At 45.7% G+C, this 22,458-nt stretch overlaps 1 protein-coding gene across 2 annotated transcripts in view; it reads right to left on the bottom strand.

Annotated features, from left to right (window-relative positions):
* Nucleotides 1-22,458, bottom strand: part of PLEKHA7 (pleckstrin homology domain containing A7) — a 211,164-nt gene that overhangs the window by 48,797 nt on the left and 139,909 nt on the right. For both annotated transcript variants that reach the window (XM_027115291.1, XM_027115292.1), the window contains exons 5-9: nucleotides 21,923-22,034; nucleotides 21,053-21,154; nucleotides 18,360-18,432; nucleotides 16,861-16,961; nucleotides 12,817-12,992 (exon numbers count right to left, since the gene is read on the bottom strand). In XM_027115291.1, coding sequence (XP_026971092.1) covers nucleotides 12,817-12,992; nucleotides 16,861-16,961; nucleotides 18,360-18,432; nucleotides 21,053-21,154; nucleotides 21,923-22,034 — 564 coding nt within the window. The remainder of the gene's footprint in view (nucleotides 1-12,816; nucleotides 12,993-16,860; nucleotides 16,962-18,359; nucleotides 18,433-21,052; nucleotides 21,155-21,922; nucleotides 22,035-22,458) is intronic.

Genomic DNA, 22,458 nt, shown 5'->3' with positions numbered 1-22,458 from the left:
CACCTCCTCCAGGAAGCCACCACACACACACACACACACACACACACACACACACACACACACACACAGAGTCTAGATCAGGATCTCAGCTGACCCCACTATCACACTAATCACACTGGACCATAACTGCATGTTTACTCATCTAGCGCCCAAGTAGACTATGAGCTCCTTCAGGCCAGAGGCCCAACTGGCCATTCATCGTATGCCCAGAACTTCCATGAAATAACGGTACAGAATAGGAGCTCTATAAATACCAATAAACAAATAAACGGTACATGTGGTATTCTCATGCCTTTCCCTTTTGCTGTTTGTCCACCTGTCTGTCTGGGGCAGGTCAGCTTGGCTAGAAGGCTCCTGAGCCCAGGGTCTCTCCCACTGGCATCCAGCACAGCCCAAAGTACAATTAGCAGCATAATTAACATTCTTCCAAGATGGTGGGTAGAGAATTGGCACAGCAATCTCTTTATATGACTACTTTTGTATCTTGTCGGGGAACTGCTCAAACAGGAATGCAAGAACACTGACCTGACCACAATTCTCTGAAGTATTATTAGTCAGATTTCAGAGATAAGGAAACGGAGGCACAGAGAAGATAAATGACTTGCCCAAGACCATACTGCTGGGAAAGAGAGACACCAGGGCTTAATCCCAGGCAGACTGTAGAGCCCATGTGCTATAGCCACTGCTCTCTACTGCCTCTCCAAATGCATGTCCATGATTTGCACATATGCAGACCTGGAAACTGCAAAGGAGAATGGGGTGGGGGTGACAGGGGAGGACGTGAACCAAGGCTAAAGAGCTTCTGGGGCATAGAGAAGGGCAGGTTTCTTTCATGGCCCATCTCGCACTGGAAGCTGCCTTTCTCCCCACCTCCTTGGGTCCTAGTTATGTCTGCCTCCTCATTACTTGATACCAGAGAGACAGCAGCAGCAGCTCCATAAGCTTAGCAGAGTTTAGACTGGGGAGGCAGGGGAACCCACTCCAGCCTAGCTCAGAAGGACCAGAAAAATTACCAGGGAACCTTGAATGGGCAGCTGGTCGACTTGTGCTCCTTGGGAAAAAGGTCCTGGTCTAGACATCCCTCACTCCCTGAAATGGCCAAGCCTGAGGGTTCTCCATTTCAACAGGAGAACGAACAACGGAAATGCTCCTGCATTTACATCTTGGTGGCCAGACCTCAGGCGTCCCTGCAACATATCTCAGAACCTCAGCTACCAATAATCAGCACTGATTCAGGGCAGATCAATCCAGTCAGGGAGCTGGTTAAAACGTCAGTGTAAAGTGAAAATCCAAACCCTAACACAGGTCTGCTTCTTAGTGTGTGCAGGCTGAACTGTTGGCCTTAACTTAGGCATGGAAACTGAGAAAAGCAATCTCACATCTCATGTCCATGTACTCATGACTTCTCCATAAAAACCCAAAGCTTTGTGGAGGGGGGAAGCTTGTTTGGACCTCCTTCTATCCATCACTAGGGGACATCTTCCCCCCCATCTCCCACCCCTTCTTCTAACAGTGTTTCAGTTTTCATTTGGGGATCAGCCTCCCCACGCTCAGTCCTTGTGGTTTAAAAGGTGCTGCTGACTCTACAAGTCCCTGTGGAGCTGAGGATCCAAAGTCTCAGTGACTGGCTCAGAGGCTGACACATCACCCAATCCAGGCCAATCAGAGTTAGCTCTAGGACTCTGGTTGGAGCTGGTCTTGAGCTGCTACGACTACATGGGAAGCAGGTACTTGAGAGTGAAACCAACACCAAGAAAAGCAGACGGAGAGAAATAGAATCTTAAAGACTTGGCCTGAACTAGATTTAGCCACACCTAAACCAGATATATCCTCGGACTTCTTGGTTGTGCATCAATATATTCTGTTTCTCACTTAAGCTAGTCTGAGTTTGGTCTCTATTACTTATAGCAGAAGGAGTCCTATTACATCATTTTATAATGACATATTTAGATGGTGATCTCCAAGGACCCTTCCATTCCTAAAGTCCAGTGAGTCTATAAGCTCAAGTAGTAGGAACAGATGGGAAATATTCAGGGACCTGCACTTTAAGAAAAAGCAATTCTTACCATAAGTTTTTAAAGGGACGACTCTGTTCCACAATGTACACATTATAGGTTTTAACTTTGTCTTTCTTTTCTTCCTTTAATCCTCCCTCCCAACACCACATCAGTGTAACCCCAGTCTTCAAGTCATCTAAGTTGGCCTTTATCTTCTCTACTGTTTCTCAAATTCAGGAAACCACCCCTTAGTGGTGTGCTTAGGCTGCTGTCTAGAAGAGTAAAACTCTGGCTGCCCTCTGGGTCACACCCCAGCCAAGATGCTGAAGCTTTATAACCTGCTTACTCCAATTGTGAGACCGAAGTAACTGTACCTCCTTGTTATTCCCACCACAAAGATAAACAGCGCCTTGTCGTAAAAGCCATGTAGTAAAACGAATATGCACTTAAATGGATGACATTAGAATTGAAGGGAAAAGAGGGTTTCTTCAATCGACAGATGAATGGATAAAGAAGATGTGGTACATATATACAATGAAATGTTACTTAGCCATTAAAAAGAATGAAATAATGCCATTTGCAGCAACATGGATGGACCTGGAGATTAGCATACTAAGTGAAGTAATTCAGAAAGAGAAAGACAAATACCATATAATATCACTGATATGTAGAATCTAAAATATGACACAAATGAACTTATCTATGAAACAGACCCACAGATATAGAGAACAGACTTATGGTTGCAGGGGGTGAGGAGGTGTGGGGATGGATTGGGAGTTTAGGATTAGCAGATGCAAACTATTATATATAGAATGGATAAGCAACAAGGTCCTACTGTATAGCACAGGGAACTATATTCAATATCCTGTGATAAACCAGAATGGAAAAGAATATGAAAATGAATGTATATATAACTGAGTCACTTTGCTGTACAGCAGAAATTAACACAACATTGTAAACCAACTATACTTCAATAAAATAAATTTTAAAATAAAATAAAATAAGAGAATGTCCTCAACTTCAGAACCCGGGGGTTGTGGGTACTGTGTCTTAGCCGAACCAACTGTAACGGGGATTTTTCTTCTTTTACCAATCAACTTCCATGTATTTATTGAGAACCTATATATCCCCACTGGTACAGGCACTAGGGGATATAAGAAAGTAGTAGAGAAAATAGCCTCTGCTGTCAAACCCAGACAATCCTAAAGTCTGATTTAATCATGGTAACCACATTTAATACTGTTCTCATAAGCCGACCCCAAATCATGGAGTTTGCCAGTCTTTTCTAACCTTGGAATTAACTTATAACTACAAATATTAGCCCCTACTGTGTGTGTACATATGAGTGTACATACTCCGATACATGCCAACACGTCCTGAATATAAAGCTGATTGAGAAAGATAAACGCTTTTCTCAGATTGACACCAGCATTTACTGCAAAACAAACCTTTAGAGGATGGCTAAAAGAATGGCTGTCTGCTTGCTACCTGGCAGCTTTCTAGGCCCTAATACTCGGGCTTATGAACAGCTTCTATTTCCACAGCTGCTGGGACTCACCTCAGATAAGATGCCTTTGTGTCCAAAACGTTCAGGCTCTGGCTGCAGGTAAGAAAGGTGAAGGGAATGTTCCCGACCCCCCCACCTTACCTGACAAACATTTAACTTAGTAAGTTACGGGATTTAAGGCAAAAGTGTTTTTTGGTCTTCTCCCTGTCTCCTTGCATTCCCACCAGTGTAACACATGACTTCTCAAATCAGGAGATCTATCACAATAGATTTGCAATGCTCAATTTAGCACAGTGGTGGGAAAGAATGAAGTATTCCTTGGCTTTCAGTGACGGTGTCATTCAGAGAAGTTGGCCATGCAGGGCACAGATGTTCAGCTAAGATGACACAAGCCTTTCTTGTGCAGGTCATTACTATCGTTGTGAGCACCTGGAATCAGTGACTCTTCAAAAACACAGGGAATTCCTGACATTTGGTGACCATTTTGGCCACATGTGTCACTTCTCAAGCTTGACAAACCCAGAGTGCATAGGATTAGAGCCAGTCAGACCTGGATTCAAGAGCTGGCTCCAGCCCATAGAAGCTGGGTGACCTTGGGCAAGTCCCTAACCTCTCTGGTCTGAGGTTCCTCATCTACAAAATGGGGACAACCCCCGCCTCCTTGGGTCGTTTTGAGGATTAAAGGAGACAATGCACAGAAAGAGCACAGCACCGGGGCTGGCACATAGCGTGTCCTCAAATACAAATGTACTGGCTTCAAATATCTATTCCCTCCTTCTTCCTTGCCCCAGTTTTTTCAAAGCGGCAATGTACCCAACAAAAAACTTACATTTCCTAACCTCCCTTGGAGCTGACGGTGTAATATAAATCTGGCCAATAAGATGTGCACAGAAATTGCTGGATGGGTTTCCAGGAAAGCCTTTAAAAGAAGGAATGCTTAGCTCTCTTAGCTAGCCCTTCCCTTCTTCCTGCCTGGAATTTAGACTCTATGCTGGATTGCAAGGTGACACAAATGAGGGTGAAAGCCACCTGCCAAAATCTGGGTAGAAAGTGAGAAAGAGCCTGGGTCCCTACTACATTAGCCCAAATTAGCTGACTCTAGATCCCTGCTGGTGAGAAAACTAAAACTCAATTTGATGACGCCACCCTAAGTTGGGTTGTTCTATTACTGGCAACCAAACGCAATCCCTAACTGATGCAAGGGGCTGAGCCCATCATTAGCAGGGACTGGGCCACCCCATTTTCAGCACATCACAACAATGCTTTATGTCTGCTTAGAGAAAATCCTTGTTTTCCCCTGCAAGTGGGAAGAGCACCTATCCCAGACTGAGGATACTTCTATCTTATTCCTGTCCTTCACAAGAACTTGGAAGTAAACAGATCATACCAAGCAGTTGTACACTGACTATTATTTTATTCTGCCTCCAAACCCTTTATCTCACCAGGAAATAAGGCACAATATTTACTTCTATCTTAATGTTAAACACACACACCCACTGAAATCTCATTCAAAGACCTGGGTGAGAAAAGGAACGACAGCTTGTAGGAGCTTGGCTGGACCTTGGTCCTGTTGGCAGACACAGCCTTCCTGTCGCAATCCCACTGGAGGATCCCTCCCTACTCACCATACCTAAATGACCAAACTAATAGCCCAAGAACAAGGGTCAGGCCACTGGTAATCCTTAGAGAGTTTGGTCTGAGCCAGGTCAAGGGCAGTAGTTCCTGAGCACTGACCCCAAGGTTCAGGAGGACAGTGGGCTCAAAAGCTAGAACCCACCGTGAGCACAGTCCATAGACTTGTATAAAAGGCTGAAGAGGATGGGCCCAAAGTCTCTAGGAAGCATGAAGGCAGGCTTGCTCAGTTGAATTAGTTCCTAGATTTGAGGAAGGAAATGGCTGGAGAGAAATGGAGACAGGAATCGGTTTCTACTTTTCCCCAGAGTTAAATAGGGCAGTTCCCCTGGGATGGGGGAAGATAACTTGCTGCCTTTCACGCTCTGCTCTAAATAAACAAGCAGAGGGCCTGTCCTCCCCCAGAGAAGAGTGAGACTGAAGGATAAATGAAACACCAGACTCCCACCTGAGGCCATCACTTGCCTCAGCAGAGTGGCTATCGGCAAAGTCCCCTGTGGAGTTTTAAGGACCTGACAAACCAGACGGAGAAGAAAGGAAAGATATATAATGGCTGCCAGGTCTCCTCACTTTGCTCATTCCTGCCCGGAGAATCCTTCCCCTCTTCCTTCTAGCTGCGTAAGTAACGCTCAACTGTCACAGCCCAACCTGAGCCAGTCTGGAGTTCTGGCACGCACCAAGCTCCCTCACTTCCCATCTCTCTACGGCAGTTACAGTCTGGGTCATTCATTTTCTGTGGCCAATGCTTGGTTATTATACGCTGCGTCCTACTGTGTGCCAGGAACCTGACATAGGTTCCATCTCTAATCCCTACAACAATCTTGCAAGGTCAGTACTGTCAAGCCCAGAGAGGCTGAGGGCACTCACGTGAGCACCAGATTACTTACAATACATTGTCTCTACTGAAAGATAGGGACTGTGGTGAGCACGTACTAACTGCAAAAGTAAGTTAAGCTATAAGCACTTCAAATATATTATCTCTTCTTATCATTGCACAAAGCTAGAGATATTATTGTTTCATTATAGGTAATGAACGTGAAACTCAGAGAGGTTAAGCAGCTTGCTCTGAATCATGCAACCAGTGACATAAGCAGGACTCAAATTCCATCTGATCCAACTCCAAAGCCCCGCACCTGGGCTGAAAACATGTCTATAAATTACTTCTGTCAAGGGTCCAAGGGGCTTGTCCAACCTCAGGCGTTGTCCTGCCACACTTTAACCAAAGTGATCAGAGTTTGGAAGGCCAAAGATTCCATGCTCTGAGGAGAGTGCAGATAGCCAGAAACGTGTGGGCCACTTCTGAGCAGGCTGAGTCCCCACAATCAATCCCACAGCAGTGCTCAGACGGCTCTCAGACACCACAAGTCCTTATCTGAACATCTTACAGGTAGAAGTTTTGTTCATCCATCCAACCACCCACATGCCCAGCCAGCCAAACACCCACACACCCATCCATTAACTGAATGCTTACTATGTGCCAGGACTATTCTCATTTTCAAGGAGCGTACAGTCTAGCAGGGTGACAGTGAGAAAGCAGGCCAACATAACTTTAACATGAAAGTTCTATGCATAAGGAACGAAAGAGTGCTATAAGCAGAGGCATCTGACACACTGAGGGTCAAAGAAGGAAGACATATGCATAGGCTAGGACCTGAAGGCTGTGCTGAATTGTCCTAATAAGGGTGAGGGCCAGGGGAGCAGATGAGCAAGGCCCAGAGGGATCCTGGGCCTCACGGTATGGACCTCCATCTACCTGCCAGAGCTCATCACAGTCTCTTCTCCCCCTAGCTCGCTTTGATTGGCCACAACTCTCCAGCTTTCAGTTCCTTGAATAAACCGAGCTCCTTCCTGCCTCAGGGCATTTGTAAGTGCCATACCTTCTGCCCAGAACACTCTTCTTCGAAGTTTTACATATGCAAGTTTCTTGCATCAATCAGGCCTCACCTCCACACGTTCCCCATATGGAGGCCTCCCCTGACCACCCAAACAAAAGTGGCTGCTCCCTGCCCCTTAGTCCCTTCCCATCTCATCACTCCATTTTACTGCCTTCATGCACAGATCATGATAGAAAATCATCTTGCTGATTTGTTTGCCTGTATACGGTCTCTCTCCCCCTCACCCACCCAAGAATGCATGAGACTTTGCCTCTCTATTGAAGACTGCTGTATTTCTCAGTATGCTTAACAGTGTCTGACGCACAATATGCCCTCAATAAATAACTGTAGAATTAAAGACTAAGTGGACAAAAGTACAGACAAACGCACCCAATTCAATAATTTGAGTATGGTTGGGGCCGAGAGGATAAGGAATAGCATAATGTGAGCCAAAGGCACCTGCAGGGACCAGACTCAGGCAGGGATCAAAAGCCCTACTAAGGAGATTGGATTTTATGCCAAAGGTGACTAGACTGTAAGTTCCTTCAGTCCCAAGACAGGACTATAGTTACACCACAGACCAGAGACGTTTGGAAACTGATAAAAAGAGATAAGTTGTCTTCCGATAGGCCCTCCTATCTGAATTGCTTGTCAGTTTTGTGAACTGTAACGACAAGCTGACCTCCTTGCTTAGTGCTTTAGCTTACTGGAAAGAACAAGACATCCTTAGACAAGAGAAGAATAACCAGTTCAACAGCGGGGAACTCAGAAGACAAATGTCAAGGAGGCTGCGGAGAATCAAAAACCAGAATCCAAAGTCTGGTAAGTGGAAGAACATGGAAACAGGGGAGAAGAAATTATGGACAGAAGGAGGTAGAGGGCAGGCTCTGGCAGCAGTGCTTGGTGCTCCTTACAGCATAGGGCTGGGGCCTCAAGAATACTTGTCTATCAAGAGACCCTGAAGCCTGTGTAGGAAACAAGAGGACAAAGGGAGGAGGTGCAGCAACGGTGCTCAGCACCCTCTATGGTTAGAGGATGTAGGAAGAGGCTGGAGGAGGAGAGGGGCGAGGGGCAGGCTGAGGGACAGTGCTGTAGGGAGCCTGGACTGCTGAGCCACAACTCACACTGCTAGGGGATGGGCACATCCTGGCAAGGGAGAGAGTATGATTTGCTCACAGGAGATTCGTCATCAATGTAAACCAGAGGATTAACGATGAAACTGGAAGGGTGCAAAGGAAAAAGACCCAATGACATTGTTAAACCAAACCCTATGGAAGCTAGCACATCTGAGATGGACTATCAACTATGTCTTAGGCAATGTGCGAAGTAAGCACTTTATACACTCATTTAATTTAATCTTTGCAAAAATCCGATAACTTAGAAAAACTGAGGTTTAAAAAGCATACCTAAATTGCACAAGTGACACAGCTAGAAAGTAGTAAAGCTGGGATTTAAACCCCGGTCTACCCAACTTCAGAGACTAAACTCTGGAAGGAGTTAGTACTTAAGGCAAAAGAAATTGATACGGTAGGAAGTGGCCTGGATATTGGTTGCTTACATCTCGTTTACCACATCCCATCAAGTCATTTCTCCTCCCTCTGCCCATAACCCTAGCATTACTTGCGAATCCACCCCTACCTGGCTCTCAGTCCCCATGGTCTAGTTCTCAGAAGTGAAGCATGTATCCCAGGTCTGTGCCAATCAGTACATGCATTCCCTAGCCACAGTATGTGATTTTGGGAATCAATGTGACCTAAGCCTGTCTAATCAGAATAAGACCTCAGAGCTTCTGGATAAGACTCTGGCTCTTTCCTGCTGAACTTAACTTGGACAACACAAGTCTGGGGCTACTGCAGCTATCTAGCCACCAGGTCCTAGATATGCCAGGGACCTCCACATGGAGTTTAAGAATGAATCCAGCCCAGGCAGGCAGAGCCTGAGAGAATTACTTGTAATGATACTGTCTGAGCCTTGAACCCAACTGCTTCTAAAGCTAGAAGCTATCCTGAACTTTTCATTGACATGAATCAATAAATTCCTCCCCTTTTAAGGTAAATTTGCATTTTCTTTTACCTGCAGTCAGAAGTCCTAATGTACCACATTCATAAAGAAAGCATTTGCCTGTATGAATAAGGATAGAAGCTTTTGGGTGAGAAACAAGGAGGGAGAGAACAAAAAACTATGGTTGGGGCCACCCACGTAACAGAGATGGAGGTTTTGCAGAGCAGATCACCAAAGTGGACGAGAGGCAAGATGTAGTCCTGCATGATGAATACTTCTAACTAACCAAATGTCTGACCATCTTATTCTGGTAAAATAGAACATTTAATAAGTCTGAATTTCCTTTGCTGATAATTTCACCTCTCAGAAAATTAAGAGGAAATGTTATTCTGCTTTTCGTCTGCGTCAGAAGGTATAACAAGTTTGTTTGTTTTTTTTTTTTAAATGGGGAAGAAACCTTGGGCAAAGATAATTATGGGATTTTAAGAGTTTATTAAGAGCATAGTAAGAACACATTTAAAAGTTCAGGAAAAAGCTAGGGACAATACAAATGGCCTGAGATCTGGAAGGCAGCCCAGTGGAGAAGGGAAGGAGCCCCTCTAAAACCAAAATCTGATAGTTAATTACAAAATCTTCAGGTAGGAAAAAGTAAAAAAACAACAACAACAAAAATCCTAATCTCAGCTAGCAAGTTCATCCTGAACAGTTCAAGGCAGACATCACTTATCAATCACAGCACTTTTTCCTATTAAGCCTGATCTCATTCTCAAGTTATCTTTGACCCAATGCCCTAGTCAGGCACGAAGAACCGAGCAAAGCTGGGACACAAGAATGAACCCATTTAACGTTGCCGGTAGAAAGAAACCAATGTAAAAACACAGGGAGCTCTCAGAGCTCACGTTATAAAAGGACACAAGAAATTCATCAAGCAGAGATAAAATACAAATCCAGTGGAATGGGCCTACATGAATGACTACAGAAACAGTAAAGTCTAGAAGGACTGAGGTTTGTTTATTTAAAGCAAAGTAAAATAAAACAAAATTTTCTATTTTCTAAGAATTAAAATAAAGAAGGGGAGAACTTTAAAAAAAATATGAGACATAGGTATCTCTGCTTGGGAAGATGACCACAGCACAAATAAAGTTGAATTCTTCAACTTCTGGATTTAGTTCCTTACCTTCATTGAGATGAATGAACTTCATCATGAATAAGAGAACAACCTTGGTTAAGAGAGACTGAAAGACCAAGGTGGGGAGGAAGATGGAAAAGACCCAGCTGTTAGCATGCCAGGGCTCTAAGGGAACTCGGAGATGGGCTCAAGAAACCTCTCAGGTGATCTCTGAGGAATCCAAGAGAACAGGGAAAATGCCAGAATATTACAGACTAAATAACAAGACTGGAGAGCCTATAACCAACCTCTGCAATAGGCTAAGCTGCATTCCTAACTGGGCAGATATCAGCACATGTAGGAAAGGAAGCATAGAGGAAAAGCAAGCAACTCGGTAGAAAAATGGGCAGAGAATAGGTACCAGCAATTCAGTGCAGAGGAAATACAAGTGGTCAATAAATATAAAAGGTCCCTACTATCATGAAAATACACATTAAAATAACCAGATACCATTTATCTACACAGCAGCTCAGCAAAAATGAAAAAGATTGATAATATCAACTGCTGGCAAAGATGTGGGGAAATGAGCGCTCTCACTAGTGGAATATACAGCTTTCTTTAAAGGGCAGTTTGGTGGTATTGATTAAAATTAAAAATGCATTGTCTGTTGACCTAGCAATCTGAAAGCCTCACACACGCAGAGGCCTGTAGAAAGTTTTTCATTACACAACTACCTACAGCAGTAAAAGAGGACAAAAAGTAAACTATCCAAGATATGGCACACGCTTAAATACATTATGGTACCTCTACCTTATGAAGTATCATACAGCAGTCAAAAATAAAGGTAGCCCATGTACACTGATACAGAATGATTTTCAAGATCAGTATCATTCATGCTATAAAAAAAAGCACAAAAACCCCCTCTATATTTATATAAGCACATATATGAATAGAAAATAGTTTAAAAGGATCCCTGTTAACTTGGTAACAGAGGTAACCCTGGGAAGGTGACCAAGGATATTTCTCTTTGCTTTCTGCATTTTTTTTTAATTGTTAATTTTTCTGGCCTTTATTGTGCTGATTTTTTTTTTTCTTTAGGCCGTGCCACGTGGCATGTGGGATTTTAGTTCCCTGACCAGGGATCGAACCTACGCCCCCTGCATTGGCAGTGTGGAGTCTTAACCACTGGACCGCCAGGGAATGTCTTCACTTATTGTAGGTATGTACGTATGTATGTATAAATAAATTAATTAATTTAAAAAAAAAAGAATGAACAACAAAAACTAGGAAACAGTGAGCATGTACACTAGGAGTAAGTCGTGTCAAACCTTCCCAGTTTCCTTCTCCTAGGATGAAGGTGAAAATGCCAATGTCACTCTGAACAGAGTACCTGCAGGTTAATGGCACAGGCTTTCATATCATCATTATGGACATAACAGAAGAATTCAGACTGGATGACAATGCTAAGAAGCAGAGGCAAACCTGACTGAATACCTGTAGTTAAGAGTTACTGATTCAGGGCCCATGGGGAAACCTCCAGGACAGTCTTTGGTCCTGGTTCTGTTCAACGTATTCATTCATTCTTCCTATCTCTCACTTACTCACTCAACAGACACTTGAGAGCTTACTATATGTCAGGTGTGCAGAATATACAAAGATGATTCCCACCTGAAGCCTAGGATACTGAAAAATAGACAGAAAAAAAAAAACCCAGCATGACAAATGCTCGACTGAGTTGCTAGGAAGCTCCAAGGGTAGAGCCTGACCTCTTGAGGGAGGTCACTATCTATATCAAAGGTCTGATCGTCTCAGGAAAGATATCATGAAGCTAGGAAGTACCACTAACACCAAAAATAGCATACACGTGAGTTGGAAAAGGTGGCCAATATAAAAACATCCATGTGAAACCCATTTGCAGTTACTGAAGAATCTTGTCTTTAGGTTGCTGGAGAACACTACTCTTGTTTTGAGCCCTCACTAACAGACCTTTGTCAAAGAGGCCTCTAAGCAGAGCAAGGTGTCCAGAGAGTGAAGAACGGGGCTCATGTCAGATGAGGACTGGCTAAAGGCACCCTGACTTTCCAGGACTACCCCACCTTCCCCAAGCCCATGACTCCACTCATGTTTCTCCTCTGCTTTCTCACAGGGAATCACCCACAGTCAACAGACTCAGGAACTTCAAGATCCCTGATGGTACCCTGGTTGGCCCACTCGAGGGAAGAGGCAGCTGGAAGACAGCTCCCAAGTCAGCTCCCAACAACAAGGTGGGCCGTCGGTGGCATGTTTCCAGTTTGCAAGATCTTTCTTGTCTGTCTGCTCCCTCCTCCCCAGTCTTAGCCCCAAGGTTTTCCCTTCCACCACACACAAGAGAAGAAAGACTGAGAAACATACAACCAGGTACCAAGGCTGTGTATCCCAGGCAGTCATTTCACCCTCCCAGCCCTTCCTGTTTCTCTGTTTAATGAAGACAGTGGACTAGATAATTCCTAGGGGACCTTCCAGCTCTGCCTGCAGCATGTGCTGGCCCTGTAAACAGTCTCCTCCTGGAAGAAGTCACCATTTAAAAGGACTTCAAAGAGAGGGCAATGCTTAATAAGAGTGAGTGAACAGTGGAATTCTGGGCATCCAAGAGTTCTTATTTGGGTTCCCCCACCTGTGTAGGAAGCGCTCTGGCAGGGACCCTCCATGGGGACTGACCTCTTCAGTGACGATCGAGATAGCACCTGTGCAGCCTGGTTCATGGCCCTGACCCAAGCGTTCATGTCCTCCTGGGTGTCGGCACTGAAGTAGTAGGTCCTCATGCCTGACTGCTCGGCCTGAGAGCCCCTGGTGGAGCTGTTATAGATGAGTGCTCGCATCCCCATGTGCACGGCCTGGAGGGAGAAGACGGAAACCCAGGTCAGAGAGGTTAGTGCGCGTCTCACTTCCAGGAGCAAAACCCAGAAATGCCCCGGCCAGGTTCTCCCTTCTTCCAGACTAAAAGCCCATGCACCACCCAGCTTATTTCCTCACCTTGAAAAAACGTCACAGGCTGGATTCCCTTTTCTTGGTGAAGTCAGGCCTAGGAACAGCTGTGTCTGTTCCCCGTAGCAAAAGCCCCGCAGCTGTACCTGTTTCCTACTTGTCTTACTCCCACTTAGGGAGGGGCACACAGTCAATTCAAGATTTATTTGAGAAACAGATTTTTTTAAAAAACCCTCATTCCATAGAAGCAGACTCTCGGGAGTCCCTGTTTTGGTTCTTCTGAAGCACCTGCTGACTGGAACTGATTCAAAAATCAGCTGCTCAACAGCAGGCAGCTCGGTGCAGATATTCTCTCTGCTTCCTGCCTGGGCGTGAAACATGATGTACGCCCATCAAGGAAGCTGCTCTTTTGTCTCGCCAAAGAGGCAACACAAAGCTCAGCTGAGCAGTCTAACCCTTGACTGAAGACCCTGGCACACCTACTATACGTCAGGAAGCATCAAGGTGCTTTCACACGTTCCACAGGTACTGGGAAAAGCAACCGCAATGGACTACAAACAAGAGGTTTTCCCCCTTGTGCTCTGATAAGCAAGGTCCTTGAAACTGGCAAGGAAAAAGCTCACCAAATCCACATAGGAAAATGATGTGGAAATAGGAAGATTTACAGAGTGCCTACTATGTGTCTCCTAGGTACTTCCGTGACTTTAATCTCATTTTAATCCTAACAGCCTTATAAGGAAGGAACAGAATCTCTTTTACAGATGTGGTAAGTGAAGTTCTGAGAAGTTAAGTAACTTTCCTAGATTTCCACACTTGGTCACAGATTCTTCACAGCACCTATTACCTGGTATTCTTTATTTTACATGCTTGTTTATCATCTGTCTCTTCCCTGCAGAATATAAACTCGATGAGAGCAGGGACTCTATTTTGTTCGCTACTATATCCCCAGGAACAGTGCCTGGTACATAGTAGGTGCCCAATAAATAAATAAATAAATATATATATATATATATATATTTTTTTTTTTTTTTTTTTTTTTTTTTGCGGTACGTGGGCCTCTCACTACTGTGGTCTCTCCCGTTGCGGAGCACAGGCTCCGGACGCGCAGGCTCAGCGGCCATGGCTCACGGGCCCAGCTGCTCCGCGGCATATAGGATCTTCCCGGACCAGGGCACGAACCCGTGTCCCCTGCATCGGCAGGCGGACTCTCAACCACTGTGCCACCAGGGAAGCCCAATAAATATTTTTTGAATGAATGAAAAGTTGGAGGCAGGATTCACACCTAGGAATGTCTGACTCTGAGTCCAAGCTTCTCTGTTCAGTGCTCTCAGGCTCTATCCAGAAATGAGTCTGATACAGATCACTAGTCTGATAATCTGGATCCAGAATGACAGACAGACGCCACGCAAGGACCAGTCAGAGAAAGCAAAATGAGAGAACTAAACAGAATCTGGAAAATGACATGTTTCTAAAATCACCAATGGTCATGGATAAAACCTCTCAGGTGAACTGTCAGCATTCACTTCTCCACTCACATGCCTAACATCCAGGTCCAAAAACGATATTAAATATGGCCTGCTTGTGACATTCACATATCTGAATCCATCCAGCCCAGTGCCAAGGGAGTCCAGGCAAACTCGGCCTGCAGCTAAGGGTTCCATAGCGGGTTCTGGGGCAGGCATTTACTTGAGTAAGCTCAGGTGATTCCGTGAACAATCACTGACTTGCAGAGGACTAAACATGAAACAGAAGTAAGCCTGAACCGACCTTAACTTGGGAAGTATAAGGAGTGTCATCCACCACAACTCCTACTACACATGACTGCTCCATGTTATCTGTTTGCAGAATTAGACTAGCCCCATCTACCCTGGCAGAACTAGCTGATGGTTAGTTTTCCTGTAGAAAGCTCTGAATGGGTAATCAACCATTTATAGTGCAGTGATACCAGACCTGTGGATGTTCAGAAGAAAAGTACCTAACCCGAGGACTTAAGGAAGGCTTCCTGGAGGAGGTGGCCCCTGAGCAGACACCTAAAGGACAAGTAAGTAAGAGTTGGGGAACTCTTCAGGGCATTCCAGGCTGTGATTAAAGCTCAAGGGGGGTGGGGGTGGGGGAGGAACGATGGCTCCTAAAGGCCACCGAGAGCCCTGCTTGGCTCGTCCTGCAGACCTAGCGGAGCCTCAGGGCACATCTAACACCCTGGCTCCCTGACAGTGCCCAGGAGCTGCCTGGCTGAGCGTACAGTTAGAGAAGACAGACGAGAGAGGACCACACAGCCCTTTAGGCTCTGCCTATGTACCACTACAGGTACTCTGAACAATCTCAGGCAAGGTACCCTAGCAACAGTCAGAGAATTTCAGCTCTGCAAACTGAGAAGAATGGACATCAGAGGCAAGCATAAGGCCCAGGACACAAAATACTGCACACTCCTCAGTATGCCCGAGAACATGGATCCTGAACTGTCCCAGGGCCCATCCTCAGGTTCCTAAAAGAATGACACTGCGACCCAAAGGGAAGGGAAGTCTTTCACACTCAGGAAACCACAGCCCTGTCTGGAGAACCACCTGAACATCACCCATTCTGTCTGCAATAGCTTTTCTCCCTTCTCAGACCCTGAAGACCCCAATCATCCCCCCAAACATGCATGTCTTCTGTCTCCCAGAAAAAATATTTAGGGAACACTCCTGGTGAAGCCTAATTAAAAAAAAAAAATGTATGATACATAAAAGATGTTTTCCTAGAATGTATTTTCACACCTCCCAACAAAGTGTTAAGATGAACTATATATAGTTATTATAATCAGTTACTCTGAGGATATCCCAAATGCTGTCGCCCCCCCCCCCGCCCCGCAAATTCACACGCAACAGCGTTATCCCAATTGTTTGCCCAGTAGCAACACTAAACCCTAGAAAGGAAGGTTTTTCTGAGGAAGGCTTTCAGGCTGCAAAAGACCAGTGTGACACCCATCGAACAAAATGTTTTCAGAGCCAACAATAAGCAAGAGAGGCTCTGAACAATTTAATAGAACAGTATTCCTAAAAGGATAACAATAAACATTAATTGAAACCACCTCCCACCTCCTGCAATGGGTATATGGGTGACCAGAGTAAGACATGGAAGAAAAGCAGAGAAGAAGAGAAAGAAATTGTCCTCCCTCCCTGTAATGCAACTGAAAGAGGACAGAGTTCAGGGTGGAGATCTGCCTCCATCATCTTCCAACTTTGGGACTGTGGGCAAGTTTTTTCAGCTCTCTGATCCTCGTGTTCCTAATCTATAAAACGAAGCTAATGATCCTGACCTCACAGGCTCCCCACAAGCACCAAATGAGGTAACATGGATAAAAGTAGTTCTCAGTCACAGAAGGTTTTACAGAAATAAGGCAATACCATATCACGCAACATGAAGTGAAGGAGGATCCAGAATCTTCAACCCACAGCAACTCTGGAGTCACCGGGGACAGTGACAGTGGTAAGAAAGCATGAGAAGGGCCGTGCTGATACTTGTCACAGAAACAGCGACAGGAAAAGAGGGGTCTAAAAACTCAAGCAAGGCTGGGGGACTCAAAAGCTAAGATACAAATGAAAGTACTGTGATGTGACATTATTCTTGTTTAAAGAATTTATAACTTCGTTAACATGAGTCTGAAACGCTCAACCTCTTAACTTCTTCCCCCAACCCCCAACAGAAACAACTGCTTTTGTGAAGCCATTTTGGGGAACACAACATTTCTTAGGATGGAATTGCTGCACTGGAGGAGCGGGGGTGGGGGGGCAGTACCTTAAAGGAATACTTGCGACTTATGCGATCCTCGGGGGCCACTGTTGAGATCACGTAGCTGGGCAGAGGGATGCTCCCAAGGACCACTTCTTCTCGGCTGTCTTTGAATGGAAATACAAATCAGAATAACCTTCTGTGGCACCTTCCTTGGGCTGGTCCATCCCACTGCCCTAGTTCAAGGCTCCTTATCTCTCCCAGGATGACAGCAATCACGGATCGCCCATTCAGGTGCTCTGGGGACCTTTGTGCTAGTGCTGGAACTACACAGGTGAATCAGACAGGGCCCTCTCCCCGAGGAGGGGGACAGGCATGTAAACACGCTCAGCTCGACCTGCTAACTCCTGAAACACAGAGGCATACCAAGTGCTGCGGGAACACACAGACAGGAGTGGCACACAGCCTGGGGAAGTGGAGATGGCTTCAGAAGGTGATATTTAAACTTTTGCAAAGGATGGGGAAGGGAATTCTGGGTGGTACACACCTCATAGGCAATGTTAGAGCAGGTGTGAAATATCCTACCTTTTATGTCTATTTTTTCCTCCCCCAAACCGTCTTTGTTACCAGAGGTAACTTCCTAATGACAGAATTGGTCCCACTGCTCTCCCACCCAAAGGCACTTGCTGACTGCCCACTGGATACAGAATGAAGCCCAACTTCCTCTGTCTAGTGTCACAGCCCTTTTGCATTTGGGCTCTTACCCACCTCCTGAGCCTTATCTCCTAGCGTGTGCTCCATGCAAGACTCACTCTGGCTTTGCAGGTCTGTCATTCCACTTTCTTCTGCTTCTAGAACTTTAATCAAGTTGTTTCTTCTGCCTAAATGCCCATCTTCCCCCTACACGTGGGCAAAGCTCAACCCATCCTAAAAAGCCCAACTCGAGCCCTAATTCTTCTGAGGAGCCTGCCCAAGCTCTCCAAGATGGAATTGGCTTCTTGTTCCTCTTGAACTGCCTAAGCACTTTGGATGTCTTCAAAACCTAGTCTTGTCTTAAAATTAGACTATCTCTTCCTCCATATTTTGAGCCTTACTTTCTTCTCACCTTTGCACAGCCCCTAATTCTATGTACTGGGCTCCACAAATGTTCATATGGCCAATTTAGTTCACCAGTTGCCCATCCAATAACAGGGGATAAATCCAGATAACAGGTTACAAAATATAATGTTCACCTATACCTCCCATCTCTCCAGACTGAATCAAAGGTGTGCCTGTGCCACAAGTGGGGCAGAAGCTGGAAAACCTCCAGATCTTGAGACCTTAAGTAGAAGGCAAACCAGATTCTATTATTTTAACTCAACAAATGGCACTTCCAGTGCTGGGACTGGTAAAAATGAAATCACCAACCATGCACATATGTAAAAGTGAACACTTCGGCAGGTCAACAGGTTATCGATTAGCTCAGGCCACTGGTCCATTCACTGGATTTGAGAAGACCACCATTTGCATGACCTCACCACCCCCTCTGGCACAAAGACCCCTTGGTGGCCTGAGCCTCAGCTCACCTTTATAGTAAAACAAGCAATAATCAGCAAGCACAAACCACCTCCTCTTCCACAGCCTCATCCCAGAACTGTCCTGCAAAGCAAAGGAAACTAATCAGGGCAATATCTGAGCATACTGTTCCCCCTCCCCAGTCATGTACAACCTGATTCTGGAACCGAGACTTGCCCATATTCACTCTTTCTTTCAATAAATTAATAAGGTTTTTTTTTTGTTTTTTGTTTTTTTGCGGTACGCGGGCCTCTCACTGTTGTGGCCTCTCCCGTTGTGGAGCACAGGCTCCGGACGCGCAGGCTCAGCGGCCATGGCGCACGGGCCCAGCCGCTCCACGGCATGTGGGATCTTCCCGGACCGGGGCACGAACCTGTGTCCCCTGCATTGGCAGGCGGACTCAACCACTGAGCCACCAGGGAAGCCCGAAATAAATTAATAAGTTTTTACTGCATAGCCATTCTTTGAATAGGACATTAAAATTTAGATCCAATGATGGTTTAACCCCAGGAAGTTTTGTTTCCTATAAACAGACTAGTGTATCATAAGCATCCTCCTTTTAGAAAGGAAGATATGAATTCAAAAATACAGTTCTTGGGCTTCCCTGGCAGTCCAGTGGTTAAGATTCCACGCTTCCACTAAAAGGGGCGTGGGTTCAATCCCTGGCTGGGGAACTCCCACATGTCGCACAGTGTGGCCAAAAAAACCCAAAAATACAGTTCATCCATTAAGAAAGAAATCAGTTTTTAACAAAAGGGAAGTTATTTATTTACTCCTTCCGTCCTTCATTCATTCACTGATTCAGGTGCTACACTAAAATACCTTCACTTATACTGATTAGAAAATTGGTTTACATAGTATGAAACAAAGAGTTTAAGTTAGCTAATTAATCAATGAGGCAAAGTTCTCATTTGACTAAGTTCAGTTATCTACCACAAAGGAGTGATTTTGCTGTGTTTTTCCTTCCTTTCAACAGAAAAAGACCTGGATTTTCTTGTGAAAAGTTTTTTAAAATATGGCTAGGGTAGGAAAATAGTAGTTTTAGGGTCACTTTTCTCCCAAACCTAGGAAAATTCCAGAGCCATTTTTAGCTGTTAAAATTGTCTTCCTTCTGCAAAAGTTTTTGACAGGCTTAAATTTTTAAAAATTTTATTCATCCTCCATTTGCTAAAGTGTTAAAAACTTGCTAAGCTCCTGCGTTTCTTGGTTTTATCTTCTGCATTAACCAGATGATCTGGCATACGATACTTGCTTTGTCTGAAAAGCTCTTCTCCATCCTTCCACATCTGCTTCAAATGTCATTTCCTCTGGAAAGCCTTTCAGGACTCCCCCAAGCATAGCTACATTCTCTCTGCTGTGTGCCCACAGCACTGTACACAGACCTTGGTTACAGCTACAGCCAAGGAGCCGAGGGGCCTGGGCCAGGGGGTGTCTGTTGGGGAGAAGGATTATTTACAATACCTTCCCTCTACCTCCACATTTCAAAGGAGCATCCTTTTGTTTAACGGAGACGGAGATGTAAGTGGAAAAAGTCAGAGGGTTAGATTACTCAGGTAAGAAAAGAGAATGAGAGCAGAGCTGTGAGGGAAGAGGGAAGCATTAAGAGAGGGTGGTGCCAGAGGAGTACCGGCCAGAAGAGGCTGGAAAGCTGTGGGAGATTTCAAGGGGACATTTAGGAATTTATTCTGTGTGGTGTGAAAGGTAATGTCTTCCTCTGTTTTCCCACAAAGCCTTTAGTAAAAACGTACATCATTGCTCTCAGAATTTGTGTTTTTTTTGGATAATATGCTATGTGAGAGACTGTGCTGGGTGATGACATGACACGTGAGAGGTGTTTCTATGTTTCCCCCTGCAGACTATGACATGAGTTCCTCAAGGGCAGGAACCACATGTTACTCATCTCTTTGTCGTTGCTGTGAGAGCACTTAGAACACGGCAGGCACTTGGTGGGTGGGTGGGTAGATGAATGGATGGATGGCAAGAAGAGAAGGGAGGAGACAAAAGGGACGTGTTCTCTGACCCTGGGAGCTCACAGCCTATCCAAGGCCAGAGGACCAGAGGCAGAACAACTGCCTCTGGTGAAGTTGTGGTGAAGTGTGGTGAAGCTAGAGATGAAGGATGGCCCGTGGGAGAAGGAGCTGGTGATGGTGCTGAAGTTTCTAACCTGGGTGCCTGGGAAAATGGTGGTACCCCCACCAAGATCCAGAAGAAACAGTTCAGGGGAAAAAGACAGGTGAGGGGTGAGGAGACAGTGAGCTGAGTTTGGCCGATTTGGAACCTGAGGTGCTAGGATGCCAGGTATGTGTGTTAGACTGGGGGGAAGGAAAAGATGGGATTTTTCAGGCAAATGATAACAAAGGCTCTTTCACATCAGGAAGGCAAGTGCTGGCAGAGGATTGGCGGTAAGGCTGGATTCATACTGACCCACCCACACTTGGGCCCGAGTCCCAGGACAGCCGAGAGCAGTGGGAACCAAAGTGGTTAAGTGGGTTTGGGGAAGGAAACTGCAGCCACTGAGCAGACTGCCGACTCACAAAAACGAACAGCAAGTCGCTTAGCACAGTGGGCAGGATCTACTGGCCTCAGACAAACTCAGGAACAGAAAGCTTATTATGAGCCTGTTCCCAGTTCCCGGGGGTCAGGGTAAGGAAGGAATTCAGCAAGAACTACCTCCCTGCCACCCCTCCCTCCTCAGTCTCCTCACCTGCTTGTGCAACCAGCCCCTCACCACCACCGGAACATTGGGGTTCCTCCGAATGGCTTGGTCCCTCTTCCCAAAGCTGTGGACTTTACTGGACTTTATGATCTAGGAAAGAGCAGACTTGAACTCTAGCAGCAAGGGGGATTTGGGGAGGCCCAAGAAGCATCTGCACGATAGGAGGGCTATAGGCTCCCTGCGCCGTCATCTATGCAGCAGTGCCCTCTGATCAAAAGAACAGCAAGAAGACAGAGAATGGGCGTGCACATGGCCGCAGCATCCTAGTTAAAAGGTGGGTGCAAGAGCTAGCAAGCTTCCTGTTTGGGTCACAGAGGAAAAAAAATGTAAAGGGATTTTTCAATCAACTTTCACCAGCAGCTTCTGGCCCTAATATGTCCTATGGCTTTCTGGAGCAATGCTACAGTCTGGTCACAGAATTTGCCAATTTCCAGATATTTAGCCCTCCCATCTGGTTCACTCCTCAGCACCCTCCCCTTCTCTGCAATGCTGGTTCTCTTCCCTGTTCCTCAGTCAGTGCTTCCATATCGTGGGCACAGAAACCTCTGGGCCCTTCTGTTGTGAATCTCACCATGCAGTCTTTGACACACATGTGAACAGAGGTGTGGCCCTCCAAAGACACGACAGGAAAATGAAGAATGTGGCCAAGGCCGTAGATGTCAGTCCTGGTTCTGTCAGCAATCACCTGTTTTCTTGGACATGTGACATAACCCCAACTGGCCACAATTTCCTATCTGTCATCTGGGGAGAATACTTATTACACGTCTCCCTCACAAAACTATGGTGAAGATCAAACGGGTTTCTGGCTACAAAGGGGCCTGGCAAAATGCAGAAGAGGGGAAGTGGCCAGGAGCTCACCTTGGGGCCAGGCTTGGCCTCCACGGTAGAAGTGGTCCCAGCCGTGGACGTTTCACTGACCATGCTGGACGGTCTTTGGTTTCTCTCTCGCTTCGACATATGCGGATTTGGCCTGTGGGGAGACAGAAGGGAATCCAGTGATTAAGTGGCCAGGTCGCAATGGGAAGTGGAATCTGAGATTTATTTCAGGTTAGAACTGGTTGATGGACCTTAAACAGCCCAAGACAGATCTTCTAGACACCACCTAACTCCAGACTGCCGTTAGAGGGCCACAACACCCAGCCTACCCACGTGCTTCAGGGAATCAAGAGCATGACAGATGGGCAATCTCCACAGCCTGACACCCCACGAAGGGGCCAGGTCACTGCTGCCTGCTGTCCCAAGGTCCCTACCTTTATTTTCTTACTCGGGTGTTTGTGGCAACTGCCCCATCAGATGGGCCCACACGGTTTACCCCACTCTTTACAGCAAAAGCAATCCACACTCCTTACACACACACACACACACACACACACACACACACACACACACACACA

Source organism: Aethalodelphis obliquidens, unplaced genomic scaffold, assembly GCF_003676395.1.
Source record: "Aethalodelphis obliquidens isolate GAN/ISIS:26980383/991018 unplaced genomic scaffold, ASM367639v1 scaffold14, whole genome shotgun sequence".
NCBI lineage: Eukaryota > Metazoa > Chordata > Mammalia > Artiodactyla > Delphinidae > Aethalodelphis > Aethalodelphis obliquidens.
Note: the sequence above shows the minus strand (reverse complement) of the source record. Positions and strands in the feature narration are given on the sequence as shown.